The following is a 19,010-nucleotide window of genomic DNA, read 5'->3' as shown; positions in this document are numbered from 1 at the left end:
AGCTTGAGCATACTATAGAGATGAATTGAGCAACTTGATCAATTGATCTTATATAATTTGGCAAAATCTCATACATATTTGGATACAAATGATGTTTTTCAATTGGTAGTCAATAATTGAGGGATAGGTCGATATGCTCACTAATAAACTCAATTATCTCCATATGTGTCATATTCTTCAAAGAAACAATCCTAGTCTATTTAGTGAAGTAATCCGTAGTAACCAAGACAAAGAGGTGTCCATTTAATGATGGAGGATGAATTTGGTCAAGAAAGTCTAGCCCCCAACCATAAAAACGACATAGTTTGATAATAGGATGAAGCATAACAACAAACACAAGCTAAATTTTACCAAACCATTGGTACTCTTCACAACCTTTGTAGTAGTGAAAATAATTAACTGTCATAGTAGGCCACTAAAACTAGCTCTATACAGTAACCATTTCATCCCAGAAGATGACTAATGCATACCACATATATCTTCATATACTTATCACATAACCACTCTTGTTTGATCAGAATCTAAACGATTAAGCAATAAGTCTTGAGTAACACTTTGGTATAATTCGTCATCGTGCAACATAAACTTAAATGCACTTTGTTGAATACTCTTATTCACTTTAGCACTTGTATTATGTAAATATGTTATTATGGGGTCTCTATAATCATCTGAATCGACATTAGTGTCACCGAGATTCAAATTGGCTAATTTGAGATTGCATCGAGAAAGCTGGCCTAACTGACTTCAGAAGCCGACCTAGCTAGGTTTACCTCATGTGCAGAAATACCATGAAAGTTTTAGTAATGTATGTGGTATAGTAATTAGCGACCATTAAATGAAGTATATACATAAAACATTTGTCACATATAATTAGGTAGCCGAGGTTTTTTAAATATAATATGACAAGATCATCCATTAGATTTTGTGGATGTCAAAGAAGGTTGGTGATAGTCGCCTAGAGGGGGGGTGAATAGGGCGAAACTGAAATTTACAAATATAAACACAACTACAAGCCGGGGTTAGCGTTAGTAATAATAAATGAGTCCGCAAGAGAGGGCGCAAAACAAATCCCAAGCGAATAAGCAAATGAGACACGGAGATTTGTTTTACCGAGGTTCGGTTCTTGCAAACCTACTCCCCGTTGAGGAGGCCACAAAGGCCGGGTCTCTTTCAACCCTTCCCTCTCTCAAACGGTCCCACGGACCGAGTGAGCTTCTCTTCTCTAATCAAAGTCGGGAACAAAACTTCCCCGCAAGGGCCACCACACAATTGGTGCCTCTTGCCTTGATTACAATGGAGTTGTGATCTCAAGAACAAGTGAGAAAGAAAAGAAGCAATCCAAGCGCAAGAGCTCAAATGAACACGGCAAATCACTCTCTCTAGTCACTAGGGTTTTGTGTGGAATTGGAGAGGATTTGATTTCTTTGAATGTGTCTAGAATTGAATGCCTAGAGCTCTTGTAGTAGTTGAGAAGTGGAAAACTTGGATGCAATGAATGGTGGGGTGGTTGGGGTATTTATAGCCCCAACCACCAAAAGTGACCGTTGCTGGTAGCCTCTGTTCGATGGCGCACCGGACAGTCCGGTGCACACCGGACAGTCCGGTGCCTCTGCCACATCACCATTGCCGTTGGATTCTGACCGTTGAAGCTTCTGACTTGTGGGCCTGCCGAGGTGTCCGGTGCACACCGGACATGCACTGTTTGATGTCCGGTGCACCGGTATGGGCAGCCCTGACGTCTGCGCGCGCTGCGCGCGCATTTAATGCTGCGCAGGGAGCCGTTGGCGCCGCAGAGAGCCATTGCTCCGCTGGCACACCGGACAGTCCGGTGCACACCGGACAGTCCGGTGAATTATAGCGGAGCGGCTGTCGTGAAAACCCGAGGATGACGAGTTCCGGAGGCCGCGGTTCGTTGGCGCACCGGACATGTCCGGTGCACACCGGACAGTCCGGTGAATTATAGCGCGCCGGCCTCCGCGAATTCCCGAGGGCGAAGGGTTGAAGTCGAAGTCCTCTGGCGAAGGGTAGAAAACGAAGTCTACGGGCGCACCGGACACTGTCCGGTGCACACCGGACAGTCCGGTGCCTCCAGCCAGAGGTGCCCTCGGTTGCCTTATTGCTCCTTTGTTGAATCCAACACTTGGTCTTTTTATTGGCTAGATGTGAACCTTTTGCACCTGTATAACTTATACACTAGAGCAAACTAGTCAGTCCAATATTTGTGTTGGGCAATTCAACCACCAAAATTATTTAGGAACTAGGTGTAAGCTTAATTCCCTTTCAATCTCCCCCTTTTTGGTGATTGATGCCAACACAAACCAAAGCAAATATAGAAGTGCATAATTGAACTAGTTTACATAATGTAAGTGCAAAGGTTACTTGGAATTGAGCCAATATAACTACTTACAAGATATGCAAGGAATGTTTCTTTTTTATATAACATTTTGGACCACGTTTGCACCACATGTTTTGTTTTTGCAAATTCTTTTTGTAAATCCATTTCAAAGATCTTTTGCAAATAGTCAAAGGTACATGAATAAGAGTTTGCAAAGCATTTTCAAGATTTGAAATTGTCTCCCCCTATTTCAAATGCTTTTCCTTTGACTAAACAAAACTCCCCCTAAAAGAGATCCACCTCTTAGTGTTCAAGAGGGTTTTGATATACCATTTTTGAAATACTACTTTCTCCCCCTTTTGAACACAATAGGATACCAAATGATAAAGACTTTTGGAAAGCACTAAGTTTTTGAATTTGGTGGTGGTGGTGCGGTCCTTTTGCTTTGGGCTCATTTCTCCCCCTTTTTGGCATGAATCGCCAAAAACGGAATCATTAGAGCCCTCCTTAGTAATTTCTTCCCCTTTGGTCAAAAGTAAATGAGTTAAGATTATACCAAAGACGAAATCCGGTCCTTTTGCTTTTGAGCTTTTACTCTCTCCTCCAAGGATGAAGTCCTTTTCTTTGATGCTCATTTCTCCCCAAGGAATAGAGAGTTGCTCGGAGTGATGGCGAAGTATGAGTTACGGAGTGGAAGCCTTTTTCTTCGCCGAAGACTCCAATTCCCTTTCAATATACCTATGACTTGGTTTGAAATAGACTTGAAAACACATTAGTCATAGCATATAAAAGAGATATGATCAAAGGTATTCAAATGAGCTATGTGTGCAAGCTTAGCAAAAGAAATTTCTAGAATCAAGAATATTGAGCTCATGCCTAAGTCTGGTAAAAGATTGTTCATCAAGTGGCTTGGTAAAGATATCGGCTAATTGATCTTTAGTATTAATGTAAGAAATCTCGATATCCCCCTTTTGTTGGTGATCCCTAAGAAAATGATACCGAATGGCTATGTGCTTAGTGCGGCTATGCTCGACGGGATTGTCGGCCATTTTAATTGCACTCTCATTATCACATAGCAAAGGGACTTTGGTTAATTTGTAACCGTAGTCCCGCAGGGTTTGCCTCATCCAAAGCAATTGCGCGCAACAATGTCCTGCGGCAATGTACTCGGCTTCGGCGGTGGAAAGAGCGACCGAATTTTGCTTCTTTGAAGCCCAAGACACCAAGGATCTTCCCAAGAACTGGCAAGTCCCCGATGTGCTCTTCCTATTGATTTTGCACCCCGCCCAATCGGCATCCGAATAACCAAGTAAATCAAATGTGGATCCCCGAGGGTACCAAAGCCCAAACTTAGGGGTATAAGCCAAATATCTCAAGATTCGTTTTACGGCCGTAAGGTGGGATTCCTTAGGGTCGGATTGGAATCTTGCACACATGCAAACGGAAAGCATAATGTCCGATCGAGATGCACATAAATAAAGCAATGAACCAATCATCGACCGGTATACCTTTTGATCCACGGACTTACCTCCCGTGTCGAGGTCGAGATGCCCATTAGTTCCCATGGGTGTCTTGATGGGTTTGGCATCCTTCATCCCAAACTTAGCAAGAATGTCTTGAGTGTACTTCGTTTGGCTAATGAAGGTGCCCTCTTGGAGTTGCTTGACTTGGAATCCTAGAAAATACTTCAACTCCCCCATCATCGACATCTCGAATTTCTGTGTCATGATCCTACTAAACTCTTCACATGTAGACTCGTTAGTAGACCCAAATATAATATCATCAACATAAATTTGGCATACAAACAAGTCATTTTCAAGAGTTTTAGTAAAGAGTGTAGGATCGGCCTTGCCGACTTTGAAGCCATTAGCAATAAGGAAATCTCTAAGGCATTCATACCATGCTCTTGGGGCTTGCTTGAGCCCATAAAGCGCCTTAGAGAGCCTATAGACATGATTAGGATACTCACTGTCTTCAAAGCCGGGAGGTTGCTCAACATAGACCTCTTCCTTGATTGGTCCGTTGAGGAAGGCACTTTTCACGTCCATTTGATAGAGCTTAAAGCCATGGTAAGTAGCATAGGCTAATAATATGCGAATTGACTCAAGCCTAGCTACGGGTGCATAGGTTTCACCGAAATCCAAACCTTCGACTTGTGAATACCCCTTGGCCACGAGTCGAGCTTTGTTCCTTGTCACCGCACCATGCTCATCTTGCTTGTTGCGGAAGACCCACTTGGTTCCTACAACATTTTGATTAGGACGTGGAACCAAATGCCATACCTCATTCCTTGTGAAATTGTTGAGCTCCTCTTGCATCGCCATCACCCAATCCGAATCTTGAAGTGCTTCCTCTACCCTGTGTGGCTCAATAGAGGAAACAAAAGAGTAATGTTCACAAAAATGTGCAACCCGAGATTGAGTAGTTACCCCCTTATGAATGTCGCCGAGGATGGTGTCGACGGGGTGATCTCGTTGTATTGCTTGGTGGACTCTTGGGTGTGGCGGTCTTGGTTCTTCCTCATCCTCCTTTTCTTGATCATTTGCATCTCCCCCTTGATCATTGCCATTATCTTGAGGTGGCTCATCTTCTTGATTTTGCCCTTCATCAACTTGAGCCTCATCCTCATTTTGAGTTGGTGGAGATGCTTGCATGGAGGATGATGGTTGATCTTGTGCATTTGGAGGCTCTTCGGATTCCCTAGGACACACATCCCCAATGGACATGTTCCTAAGCGCTATGCATGGAGCCTGTTCTTCACCTACTTCATCAAGATCAACTTGCTCTACTTGAGAGCCGTTAGTTTCATCAAACACAACGTCACAAGAGACTTCAACTAGTCCAGTGGACTTGTTAAAGACCCTATATGCCCTTGTGTTTGAGTCATAACCAAGTAAAAAGCCTTCTACAGTTTTAGGAGCAAATTTAGATTTTCTACCTCTTTTAATAAGAATGAAGCATTTGCTACCAAAAACTCTAAAATATGAAATGTTGGGCTTTTTACCGGTTAGGAGTTCATATGATGTCTTCTTGAGGATTCGGTGAAGATATAACCGGTTGATGGCGTAGCAGGCGGTGTTGACCGCTTCGGCCCAAAACCGGTCCGGTGTCTTGTACTCATCAAGCATGGTTCTTGCCATGTCCAATAGAGTTCAATTCTTCCTCTCCACTACACCATTTTGTTGTGGAGTGTAGGGAGAAGAGAACTCATGCTTGATGCCCTCCTCCTCAAGGAAGCCTTCAATTTGAGAGTTCTTGAACTCCGTCCCGTTGTCGCTTCTAATTTTCTTGATCCTCAAGCCGAACTCATTTTGAGCCCGTCTCAAGAATCCCTTTAAGGTCTCTTGGGTTTGAGATTTTTCCTGCAAAAAGAATACCCAAGTGAAGCGAGAATAATCATCCACAATAACAAGACAATACTTACTCCCGCCGATGCTTATGTAAGCAATCGAGCCGAATAGATCCATGTGGAGTAGCTCAAGCGGCCTGTCGGTCGTCATGATGTTCTTGTGTGGATGATGGACTCCAACTTGCTTTCCCGCCTGGCATGCGCTGCAAATCCTGTCTTTCTCAAAATGAACATTTGTTAATCCTAAAATGTGCTCTCCCTTTAGAAGCTTATGAAGATTCTTCATCCCAACATGGGCTAGTCGGCGGTGCCAGAGCCAACCCATGTTAGTCTTAGCAATTAAGCAAGTGTCGAGTTCAGCTCTATCAAAGTCTACTAAGTATAGCTGACCCTCTAACACACCCTTAAATGCTATTGAATCATCACTTCTTCTAAAGACGGTGACACCTACATCAGTAAAAAGACAGTTGTAGCCCATTTGACATAATTGTGAAACAGAAAGCAAGTTGTAATCTAATGAATTAACAAGAAAAACATTGGAAATGGAATGGTCAGGAGATATAGCAATTTTACCAAGACCTTTGACCAAACCTTGATTTCCATCCCCGAATGTGATAGCTCGTTGGGGATCTTAGTTTTTCTCATATGAGGAGAACATCCTTTTCTCCCCGGTCATGTGGTTTGTGCACCCGCTGTCGAGTATCCAACTTGAGCCCCCGGATGCATAAACCTACAAAATAATTTTAGTTCTTGATTTTAGGTACCCAAACGATTTTGGGTCCTTTGGCATTAGACACAAGAACTTTGGGTACCCAAACACAAGTCTTGGAACCCTTGTGCTTGCCCCCAACAAACTTGGCAACGACCTTGCCGGATTTGTTAGTCAAAACATAAGAAGCATCAAAAGTTTTAAATGAAATAGTATGATCATTTGATGCACTAGGAGTTTTCTTTCTAGGCAACTTGGCACGGGTTGGTTGCCTAGAGCTAGATGTCTCACCCTTATACATAAAAGCATGGTTAGGGCCAGAGTGAGACTTCCTAGAATGAATTTTTCTAATTTTGCTCTCAGGATAGCCGGCAGGGTACAAAATGTAACCCTCGTTATCCTGAGGCATGGGAGCCTTACCTTTAACAAAGTTAGATAAGTTCTTTGGAGGAGCATTAAGTTTGACATTGTCTCCCCTTTGGAAGCCAATGCCATCCTTAATGCCAGGGCGTCTCCCATTATAAAGCATGCTCCGAGCAAATTTAAATTTCTCATTTTCTAGGTTGTGCTCGGCAATTTTAGCATCTAATTTTGCTATATGATCATTTTGTTGTTTAATTAAAGCCATATGATCAAGAATAGCATTAACATCAATATCTCTACATCTAGTGCAAATAGAAACATGCTCAATATTAGATGTAGAGGGTTTGCAAGATTTAAGTTCTACAACCTTAGCATGCAATATTTCATTCTTAGTTCTAAGGTCGGAAATAGTAGCATTGCAAACATCAAAATCTTTAGCCTTAGCAATCAAATTTTCATTCTCTAATCTAAGGCTAGCAAGAGAAATGTTTAATTCTTCAATCCTAGCAAGCAAATCATCATTATTATCTCTAGAATTGTGAATTGAAACATTACAAACATGTGAATCAACCTTAGCATTTAAACTAGCATTTTCATGTCTAAGGTTGTCAATCATCTCACGGCAAGTGCTTAGCTCACTAGATAATTTTTCACATTTCTCTATCTCAAGAGCATAAGCCTTTTTAACCTTAACATGTTTTTTGTTTTCTTTAATTAGACAATCCTCTTGGGAATCCAAAAGGTCATCCTTTTCATGAATAGCACTAACCAATTCATTCAATTTTTCTTTTTGAGCTATGTTAAGGTTGGCAAAAAGGGAACGTAAATTATCCTCCTCATCACTAGCATTATCATCACTAGAAGATTCATATTTAGTGGAGGAGTTGGATTTAACCTTCTTCTTTTTGCCGTCCTTTGCCATGAGGCACTTGTGGCCGACGTTGGGGAAGAGGAGTCCCTTGGTGACGGCGATGTTGGCGGCGTCCTCGTCGTCGGAGGAGTCGCTAGAGCTTTCGTCGGAATCCCATTCCCGACAAACATGGGCATCGCCGCCCTTCTTCTTGTAGTACCTTTTCTTCTCCTTTCTTCTCCCCTTCTTGTCGTCGCCTCGGTCACTGTCACTAGACATAGGACATTTAGCAATAAAATGGCCGGGCTTACCACATTTGTAGCAAACCTTCTTGGAGTGGGACTTGTAGTCTTTCCCCCTCCTTTGTTTGAGGATTTGGCGGAAGCTCTTGATGACGAGCGCCATCTCCTCATTGTCAAGCTTGGAGGCGTCTATTGGTTGTCGGCTTGGTGTAGACTCCTCCTTCTTTTCCTCCGTCGCCTTGAATGCAACGGGTTGAGCTTCGGATGGCTCGCCAAGCTCGTTGATTTTCCTTGAGCCTTCTATCATGCACTCAAAGCTTACAAAATGCCCGATAACTTCCTCGGGGGTCATTTTAGTATATCTAGGATTACCACGAATCAATTGAACTTGAGTGGGATTAAGAAAAATGAGAGATCTTAAAATAACATTTACCACTTCGTGATCGTCCCACTTCTTGCTCCCGAGGTTGCGCACTTGGTTCACCAAAGTCTTGAGCCGGTTGTACATGTGTTGCGGCTCCTCTCCTTTGTGAAGCCGGAATCGACCGAGCTCCCCCTCGATCGTTTCCCGCTTGGTGATCTTGGTGAGCTCGTCTCCCTCGTGCGCGGTTTTGAGTACATCCCAAATCTCCTTGGCGCTCTTCAACCCTTGTACTTTGTTATACTCCTCTTTGCTTAAAGAGGCGAGGAGTATCGTCGTTGCTTGAGAGTTGAAGTGCTCGATTTGGGCCACCTCATCCTCATCATAGTTCTCATCCCCTACCGACGGTACCTGTGCACCAAACTCAACAACATCCCATATACTTTTGTGGAGCGAGATTAGATGAAATCGCATTAAATCGCTCCACCTAGCGTAATCTTCACCATCAAAAGTTGGTGGTTTGCCTAGTGGGACGGAAAGTAAAGGTGTATGTTTGGAAATGCGAGGGTAGCGTAGGGGGATCTTACTATACTTCTTGCGCTCTTGGCGCTTAGAAGTGACGGAGGGCGCATCGGAGTCGGAGGTCGATGTTGATGAAGTGTCGGTCTCGTAGTAGACCACCTTCCTCATCCTCTTGTGCTTGTCGCCTTTCCGATGCGGCTTGTGGGAAGAAGATTTTTCCTTCTTCTCTTTGTGATGAGAAGAAGATTTCTTCTCCTTCCCTTTGTTGGAGGAGCTCTTCTTCTTCTCCCTCCTTTTGGTGCGGGACTCTTCCGATGAAGTGCTCCCGTAGCTTGTAGTGGGCTTTTCGCCGGTCTCCATCTCCTTCTTGGCGTGATCTCCCGACATCACTTCGAGCGGTTAGGCTCTAATGAAGCACCGGGCTCTGATACCAATTGATAGTCGCCTAGAGGGGGGGTGAATAGGGCGAAACTGAAATTTACAAATATAAACACAACTACAAGCCGGGGTTAGCGTTAGTAATAATAAATGAGTCCGCAAGAGAGGGCGCAAAACAAATCCCAAGCGAATAAGCAAATGAGACACGGAGATTTGTTTTACCGAGGTTCGGTTCTTGCAAACCTACTCCCCGTTGAGGAGGCCACAAAGGCCGGGTCTCTTTCAACCCTTCCCTCTCTCAAACGGTCCCACGGACCGAGTGAGCTTCTCTTCTCTAATCAAAGCCGGGAACAAAACTTCCCCGCAAGGGCCACCACACAATTGGTGCCTCTTGCCTTGATTACAATGGAGTTGTGATCTCAAGAACAAGTGAGAAAGAAAAGAAGCAATCCAAGCGCAAGAGCTCAAATGAACACGGCAAATCACTCTCTCTAGTCACTAGGGTTTTGTGTGGAATTGGAGAGGATTTGATTTCTTTGAATGTGTCTAGAATTGAATGCCTAGAGCTCTTGTAGTAGTTGAGAAGTGGAAAACTTGGATGCAATGAATGGTGGGGTGGTTGGGGTATTTATAGCCCCAACCACCAAAAGTGACCGTTGCTGGTAGCCTCTGTTCGATGGCGCACCGGACAGTCCGGTGCACACCGGACAGTCCGGTGTCTCTGCCACGTCACCATTGCCGTTGGATTCTGACCGTTGAAGCTTCTGACTTGTGGGCCTGCCGAGGTGTCCGGTGCACACCGGACATGCACTGTTTGATGTCCGGTGCACCGGTATGGGCAGCCCTGACGTCTGCGCGCGCTGCGCGCGCATTTAATGCTGCGCAGGGAGCCGTTGGCGCCGCAGAGAGCCGTTGCTCCGCTGGCACACCGGACAGTCCGGTGCACACCGGACAGTCCGGTGAATTATAGCGGAGCGGCTGTCGTGAAAACCCGAGGATGACGAGTTCCGGAGGCCGCGGTTCGTTGGCGCACCGGACATGTCCGGTGCACACCGGACAGTCCGGTGAATTATAGCGCGCCGGCCTCCGCGAATTCCCGAGGGCGAAGGGTTGAAGTCGAAGTCCTCTGGCGAAGGGTAGAAAACGAAGTCTACGGGCGCACCGGACACTGTCCGGTGCACACCGGACAGTCCGGTGCCTCCAGCCAGAGGTGCCCTCGGTTGCCTTATTGCTCCTTTGTTGAATCCAACACTTGGTCTTTTTATTGGCTAGATGTGAACCTTTTGCACCTGTATAACTTATACACTAGAGCAAACTAGTCAGTCCAATATTTGTGTTGGGCAATTCAACCACCAAAATTATTTAGGAACTAGGTGTAAGCTTAATTCCCTTTCAGTTGGTACAATCATGAATGCATCCGTTGCAGGTGATGGGAGAAAAGGATGACCCTAAGAGGGCAAAATTGGCTTGTATAGAAGGGAGGGGGCTTGCTGCCTCTTGGGATGGCAGTCACACCCGTGGGTGCGGGTGTCCACGTGTTTCACACCCATTCGTGTAGGTTTGGGTGTTAAATTCCACCCATGTGTTTACACTTGTCCTGACCCGCAAAATGATGGGATGGCCTAGATGTGACTTTTCATCCATGGGTGCCTAATGGGCACCAAAATATTAATTTTGAGTAATTGTTCACATGTAATTTTGGTCCAACCCAATGAAACCTTAGGTTGTCTACTCATCTTCACTTTTTTCAAATGTGAACTAGTCAGGTGCCCATGCATTGCCACGATTTCTATATATCATATGAGTAGACTTTGTTTCAATAAGACACAAAAATGTGTGTTCTATATGTTAGCTGGTGTGATTGTGGAGCCAATAACTAAGGTCCAAACCCTTGCTTATGCATAATTTTACATTATTTTTGTATTAAACGGGAAAGATGACACGGAACGACCGTTGAAACTGGTGCTTTATATAGTAGAGATTGATATTGAAATATCCATTGTGTGCTTCTAAATAATTATATGTAGTGTGCTTCTAAATATTTATATGTGTTTTCATTATTTTTGTGATGCTTTTATTTAATTATTTTTAATTGTCGATTACCTAATGGGTGTCAACACAGAGTGAGTGCAAGTGTGACATGCTAGGTGTCAATATGGATGGACTCCCCTCATTCACACACCCATAGGCGGCAGGTCCCACAGAAATCCCAATTTCTATCACAATTAGATCCCTGCCGTTAAAGTGCCCGACACCATTTTCTCAATTTTCAGTTTTAGAATATAGTTTTAAAATTTTGAATATTTTTAAATGTGAAAATGAAACACTACAACAAATTGGTAGCACCCAAAGCCGAATGAATGGGTCAAAAAACACAAGGCCTTAAGCCTTCCGTTGTGCTCCGCGAGGAAAGCGAGGAGGCGGCCGGTTCGGTGCTGAGTGCTGAGTTGTTGACCAACGGGAAGTCCAGTACCCAAGCGGAGCCACCAAGGAAAGGAGGAATGGAAGCCACCGGCGCAGCCTCGCAGCCCTCGGCGCCGCAGACAACTCACCCGGCGGTGGCGCCGCTGGCCTTCCTACTGGGGAAGTGGCGCGGGGAAGGCGAGGGCAGCTTCCCCACCATATCCTCCTTCCGGTACGGCGAGGAGCTCCTCTTCTCGCATCATCCCTCCAAGGCGTGTGGCCCTCTCTACCTGCGATGTTTCTCTCGCGAGAAAATCTTCCCTTCGGCTGCCAAATTCTTAGAGCTTTTTCTTTGGCTTACGGATCGGCGGTGGTGGGTGGCTGCAGCCAGTGATCTCGTACACGCAGAAGACGTGGAAGACGGCGTCTGGCGAGCCGATGCACGCCGAGAGCGGGTACTGGCGGCCCCGCCCTGACGGCTCCGTCGACGTGGTCATCGCTCAGAGCACTGGCCTCGCCGAGGTCCAGGTGAGCTCCTCACTCCTCAGGCCAGTAGGCTTCTTCTCTCTCTCTCTTTTTTTTTCTAAAAAACGAGTTTTACCTCTGCTTTTCAGAAAGAAAAAAAAACAGACCCCCTTGGTCCTTAGGCCTACTGACCATCTTCCATTTTGCCATATGATATCTGAAAATTTATCATCAGCCCCTTGCCAGAGAAACTTAGCCTTAATGCTATCCAGTGCTCATGAATTCTTTCCTGCGGCTTATAAAAGCTCATACGGTAAAGTAGGATACTGCTTAAACAAGAATCTGTTAGGATCTGTCTGCCTCTAGAAGTTAAAAACTTCTTTCTCCAAGGATCCAACATCTTCACCATCTTTCAAGCATAATGGGGTGGGCCGGTGGGGTGTGCATTTTTGGGGACAGATGCACATTGCTACCTGTGCATGTGCCATCGCATATGTTGCATAGCTAGACCCTGGTGAACTACTTATACTTACTACACATCTGTTGCTTGTACCGGCATCTGAAGAATGATTTATGCTGTTGTGGCTAGAGATGAAGGACATGAGTATCTCTAATTGTGGCACTGAAACTATTATCAGACCAGCATTCCATTGGAGAAGTTGTATTATGTTTATGTATTAGGAGATTTGCATTATCGATGATCGATAGGAAATGAATATAATTGTAGAAAATTAGTGACCAGCGGAATGGCCGCCCGGGCTTGTCGGCAAAGTGCAAAAAAATATTTGTATTATAGAAAACACCGTATCTTTTTAGATTTTATACAATGAGAATCATCCAGGCTTGTAAAAGTTTCTGGGTCTACCACCTCTTGATGTTTTTACTTTTCTTGATGGAATGGAACTATGGAGCAGTACATTTTCAGACAGTCTAGTTGCAAATGATAATTGATACATGAGTGCAAAATAGTTACTAGTTACAGCTAATAGTCATCCTTGTGCCTCTTCAAATTGTTGCTAAATGGAAAGTATAAGGCTATTTCTAGCAGCCTTACTCATATCATCTCATATTTCAAACTCCACTTTGTAAAAAGTACAGACTGCATTGTAAAACAGTGTTTTGTGGGATCATATGCACGGTCTGCTGGCCATAGCCTAAGTTCACCTCATAGTAGTTTTCATTTAAATTTAAATATGTTGCTATAGTAGTTCTCATTTAGATTTAAATATGTTGCGCCTTGGACTAAAAGGCACTTGCTAGCTGAAAATTATGTCACTTTTCTGGAAACTTGTATGCTATTCATAGCTTAAGTAACGTGTGTTTGGTTTATGGAGCCACTTTTTCGCTTCTATGGAATTGCAGAAGGGTTCATTTGATGCTGAAAAGAAAACAGTGACACTCCAAAGCGAACTCGTAGGGAATGCATCAAAGGTACTGTTCACTGGATAACTGTTGTTCTGTCTTGCCCTCATTTTATTTTACATTATCAAGTCATCTATCCCTAGAGAAGATAGACCATGATATGGAATATCGGCAGCTTCTTCTATGCTATAGCGAGTATAAAGAATCTCTAAGGGCTAGTTTGGGAACCCCATTTTCCCGATAGATTTTCATTTTCCTAAGGGCTGGTTTGGGAACCATATTTTCCCAAGGGATTTTCATTTTCCCAAGGAAAATTGAACTAATTTCCCATAAGAAAAAATAAAAATCCCTTGTGAAAATAGGGTTCCCAAACTAGTCCTAAGGGAAAATGAAAATCCATTGGGAAAATGGGGTCCTAAACTAACTAGCCCTAAAGGGAAAAAACAGTTTCATGAAAGAAATCCATCTTTGCTTACGGGCGAGACTACCTTTTATTCTTTAATCATTATTGTGTTCAAGGGTCATGCTACTACAGGTTGGCCCACACCCTAAGTCCAGTCGGAACTCGGAAATCCTATTCTGAATTGGCCGTTTGAACTGCTGCATTTTGATTGCGTCGCCTTCGCACACTATCATGTGCTAGATCAGATGCTACTGAGTTTAGATGCAGATACGGTGTCTTTACCCTACTAATAAACACTGCTGAACTTTGGCAGGTGAAGCAGATCACGAGAACTTTTCAGGTGGCAGATGGGGAGCTCTCGTACGTCGTTCAGATGGCAACGATCACAACTAGCCTACAGCCACATCTCAAGGCCCTTCTTAGGAGGATTTGAAGTTGACCGGCAAAATCTCCTACAACGACGTCGCTGCGGCTAACCACAACCGAGGGACACCTGTAATACAGAGCATACTTCTGGTGATTACTACGTAGTTATTAGTGAATGAACTTACAGGTTAAATAAAGCTCATTTTCAAAAACAGAGGTTCCGCTGATAGGAACTACCGTATATGTAAACGGCTTACCATTCAGCCCATGCTCCACAAATCGAGATTATTATTTTTTCAGTTTTTTTTTGCTTTTTATTGTTTATTCCTCCTTAGCATGCATTGTGAGAACACACATCACTACGTTTCTCAAGATTACGTGCAGAACCACCACAGACCACACCGACGGCAATCCAGAGACGAGTATAAAAACCAGATATTTGCTCGGGTGAGGATCGCGACTGGTACCAGTGCCCCCGGCGGCCCGGCCCGCGACATAACGGTAGCGCCACCGTGTTAGGCGAGCAGCTGTTGAGGTCCCTCGAGACGGCTGCTCCCGCCTCCCGCGTGCGAGGCTCGCGGCGGCTCCACACGCCCGTTTGTGGTGCGCTGTGCAAAGCCAGCAGCAGATCGTGCTGTTTGTGTATACTAGTATATGGGGCACGCCCTTGGGCGCGCTTGAGCTAGTTTATAAGTCTTTTAACGATAGTAGATATATTTATTGTAATAAATTGTATCATTAACTTGTGCTCAGAGTAATGAAAGTATCACCTATGTGAACTATTTAAAGTTGGATGTTATAGTTCATATTAATCAATAATAGATATATCAATTCTAACATTCTCACATGAAAAAAGTTGTTTTAAGCAACTATGGATCATCGGCTGCAGCTTACATACTAAAACAATCAAAAACTGTTAAACGATGATGCCTTAATAGGAAAAACCATATGATTTCAGTCGCAAGGCCTTACATTCTAAGCATGCCAACACATGTCAAAATGGACATCATTTTTCTTACCTGCCTGTGGTTGTTGAATTTATAGGTTCTTCAGACCATAACACTGAGTAGTGTTTGTTCAGTTTGAGGATCCGTGTAGTGTCTGGCTAAAGCTAGACTAATGTTGCATTCATTTATGTACTCACTTCTTACTGACACGTGGGGAAATTGAGCTCCAACTGAGATCCCTCAATGCAACAAACAAAAGTTACGGGTTAGAGCCTGAAAAGAAGCACTACGACTGTGTTGTTGATTTGTTAGACAAAGTTGTTAAGTTTTCCGGTGTCTGTAGGCTCATAATAAGTCACTAAACCAATAGAATTTAAATAGACCTTCCCTCTTCTAACTTAATTTATGGAGCTGAAACGGTTCGCCATATCTGTGATTAGTTAGATTTAGAATCTAAAGTGGAGCTAAACTGTTAACTGAGTAATCTCGGAAGGAGCACTTACTGGAAGGGAGACATTTACACCTGGGCCTTGCTATGATGCAATATCCATCAGAGGAGAACATAAGGTTTGTTCAACTTATTTCTTTTGCGCTACTTCTTTGTGGGAAGTCTGTATGTGATCTGTGTGCAGGTCATGATAAGATGCCTGCAACATTTAACATTCAAAAATCTAGGACACGACGATGAGTTTCAGTCCAATCAAGTATTCTAAAAAAATCCTGTCCGAAACAAACTAAAATATATGTGGCCGCTACAGGTTGAATAGTGCCCAATTTAATATTGCGTCAAATTTGTATTTCAATATTATTCTTGGTGGCAAGAATGTATCACAATTCTAGTTTTATGTGTACCTGTAGCATTTGGATTAGCTCCATAGTCTAGAAGAAGCTTGACACATTGTTTGTCCCCTCTAGAAGCAGCTATATGCTGAAAATAATGAAATGAGCACTTAAATTTCTTGCTTGATAGAAATCTGTATGCACACACATATGCTTCATCGTATATGCATACCAGTGTTGTATGTCCATCGTTATCTGATTCATTTGGTATTAACAGCATTAACAAGGACTTCAACACCCAAAGAGAGATCCACACTATTATGTCCTCAAATAGTTCAGAATTCCACAGAGAAGATCAAACCGCAAGTACAGAGTTCTCATGTTCCTATCATAGCAGCTTATGGCCCTACAAATCTAGCCTAACCAGGTGAAATGGAGAGGTTGTCGGTTGTCATGCCAAATACAACAAGGCTAAGTACATCATATTCATGCAGTAGTTAAAAGAAAGAAAATCAAAGGCGGCTACCTTAGTGGTTGTACATGAAGCGTAATAGAGACCACTGCAATCCAGTTTATCTGACCACCTGGTAAAATATTCACTTGCAGCCAAAGCTAAATCTGGTTCAAAGCAACGACCCAAAGCTACTACCTTGGCAGAATAATCTATCGTCTCAGGAAAAATAGTGAGATGTTATATATATTTTCATGTGTGGACTGATTAGTATTTGTATCTTTTTTCACAAATGAAGCATTATATGAAGACACAGAAAGAACTTTAATCAGAATCGTAAGAGCAAGTTTTGACCATTGCTAGTTTGGTTTTATTGAATCGCTTGGGAGCATTTTTTTCAAAAGGATAGGGGTAATACTTTCCAATTTAGTTTCTTGGATGGAAAAAAATTGAACAGCAGCTCTCATCAATTTTGTCTCACCGCGAGACATTTAGAATCTTCGTTCAACCCCCTGATATTCCAATTCAACACATTCCAGCTTCTTGAGTTGTGATCCATTCACACCAAACTTTGATAGCATAAACCATCCCACACATGAATGACACATTCACGTGGCGCTCGCCGTAAGAAATCCGAAGACGGTAAAGAAAAAACCAGATAAAGCACAAATCAATATGCCGGCACAGATCAATATCTAAGTAGTAAAATAAACGCCAACAGTGCATAATCATAAGGTTCAACGACATAACTGTTTCCCCCAGCAACCAAAATAAACAAGAGTATTTTGTTAACATCATCACGCTTCTGGTCCATTAGTCATGGAGAACATGCAGAATCCTGTCACCAGCGTTGCCTTCAGCATTACCCAAGGAGGGGTAATGAAGCAGCGCCCTCAGCGATGCCTCCTCAGGTAGCATGCCGCAACGGTCAACAACCACCTTCTGCAAGGTGGAAGCATGAATCTCTGGATAGATACCAATAAAGTCTGTAATATCTTGGATAGAAGGAAATTTAACAGGGCATGGGAAGTTGAGACCGGACACATCATCAAGCATGGGGGGCATATGGTGGCCCTAGTGTCAAAGGAGACTTTGAAGCCCAGCATACGGGCCTTGATCCTCTCACTTCTTCTTGGTTGGATGGTTTGCAGTTTTCTGGTATACTCGTTCTTAACAGGACGACTGCTCTTCTTTCGATTTTTCTTAGCCCGATACCCCAATCTTCTCTGGTAAACCTTTTGGATCACCTGCCACTTCTTTATCTGGTCTTGGTGGCTCCATCCAAAAATGTCCGGGGGTGGGCAATCAACAGGGGCAACATCAGATAGCAGATCATCCGAAGTCCTCGGAGTAGGAAGTGCCAAGATCAAGCAGGGATATTCAGAATTCTCCTCCACCTCATCAATCTGCACTGAGGAGGAACCAGCAACAATGACTTGAGAATCCGAAGGGTGAAAGTTGATGCTAGCATATTAGCCCACCAGGCCAACGACTGAAGGTGAGGCATAGATGCAAACATGATTCTTCTGAAGCCAATGGACACAAAAGGAGCAACTGGAGCCGAAGGGGACGCGACGCCAAAGCATGAGGAGGTGGCAGAGGCGGTGGAGCGAGCGGCAGCGATGCGGTGGAAAGCAGCTCGATTTCGAACCGTGAAACAAAATCCGAAATCACATCGGGGGACATGGATCTTTACCTCTCTAGCAGCTTGACCTCCGACTTGCGCTTGACGGGGTTCCGCCCAGCCTCGGTGCCAATGTTGAGCTCTCCTTCAACGGATACGAGGTCATCCGTCGCTGCCTCAGCCTACGCCGCCGGCTACGGCCGTGCGCTTCAGCGTCTCCTCTGGCTTCTCTGGCGTTGGGATTAGCTTCACGTCCGTTGCTGGCTCCTCTATGGGCTTCTTCGGTGTCCGAATTTTGTCCAACAGAGCGGCAACCTCCCTCGTCCTGTGCCACAGCGCTGTGGCCATCCTTGTAATGGCCTTCTTGAGCGGTGGGGTGGCGTCCAGCTCGTTCCTGAGAAGGGGCGGCTCACGGCATTGTCACCGGTTCTGGCCTTGGGAAAGTCATAGAACGGAGGAGCAGATTGGACGGAGGATGGAAGGATCCGTGGAAGAGGAGAATGGGTCGTAGCTAGAGCCTGGGAGGAAGATGCATAGTTTTTCCTTCTTTACGGCACTTTCGGCTTCGTCTGGAAGCATCGCGGAGGTCGATTAGTAGTGCAGGCAGGGAGGTTCACCGAAACGTTGAAGAGCAATCTGACGGCTGACGAATCGAAGGGTGACGTGGATAGTCTCATCGAGGCCGTTTTTAACCGCGTTTCATATATAGGAAACTACACATAGCAATGTATCTTTGTTGGGGGGAAACGTTTGAGCTGCTGTGAAATTCTAGGGTTCTAAAGTGCAATATGGTAAATGCGTTGGATTTCTTGGTGTCGGCGTGCATATTGATCAACAGCTACCATTATGCCGTAACGAATAGCAAAGCGATTATGAGCAATTTCTGGTAGATGAATATACTACGCTTATTCGTAACGCACAAGATTTTTTTTGGACAACTTGGAAGAAATTTAAGAGACGGATCTGCAACCTTGCAATTACAAGCTAGAGCCAGGCAAATAAATAAAAGGACATGCAAGTTTTGTAACCTGACTCTGCTACAGTCCACTCTATTAAAGCTCGCCTTAAAAGTTATACTATCAGCAAGATGTCGCGTTTCA

At 44.1% G+C, this 19,010-nt stretch overlaps 1 protein-coding gene and 1 long non-coding RNA gene across 6 annotated transcripts; one reads left to right on the top strand and one right to left on the bottom strand.

The window, feature by feature from the left end:
- The first annotated feature begins 11,550 nt into the window (after positions 1-11,550).
- LOC100282456 (uncharacterized) lies at positions 11,551-14,402 on the top strand. Its single transcript, NM_001155366.1, is given in 4 exon segments — positions 11,551-11,784; positions 11,900-12,040; positions 13,340-13,408; positions 14,056-14,402. Coding segments are annotated over 4 exon segments (504 nt in total). The 5' UTR covers positions 11,551-11,610; the 3' UTR covers positions 14,176-14,402.
- Positions 14,403-15,039: 637 nt separating this feature from the next.
- On the bottom strand, positions 15,040-18,523 carry LOC103651355 (uncharacterized). 5 transcript variants are annotated; one of them, XR_004857377.1, is made up of 3 exons: positions 15,908-18,523; positions 15,559-15,702; positions 15,040-15,285 (listed from the first exon to the last, which is right to left on the bottom strand). It is a non-coding gene; the product is annotated as an uncharacterized lncRNA (long non-coding RNA). The 5 variants fall into 5 exon arrangements; XR_002750320.1 differs by having other exon boundaries at positions 15,040-15,677; positions 15,908-15,983; positions 16,068-18,515; XR_002750318.1 differs by having other exon boundaries at positions 15,040-15,702; positions 15,908-15,983; positions 16,068-18,514.
- Positions 18,524-19,010: the final 487 nt, after the last annotated feature.

Source organism: Zea mays, chromosome 3 (assembly GCF_902167145.1).
Source record: "Zea mays cultivar B73 chromosome 3, Zm-B73-REFERENCE-NAM-5.0, whole genome shotgun sequence".
In the NCBI taxonomy this organism is placed as follows: Eukaryota; Viridiplantae; Streptophyta; class Magnoliopsida; order Poales; family Poaceae; genus Zea; species Zea mays.
This window is presented reverse-complemented; position numbering and strand designations above follow the sequence as displayed.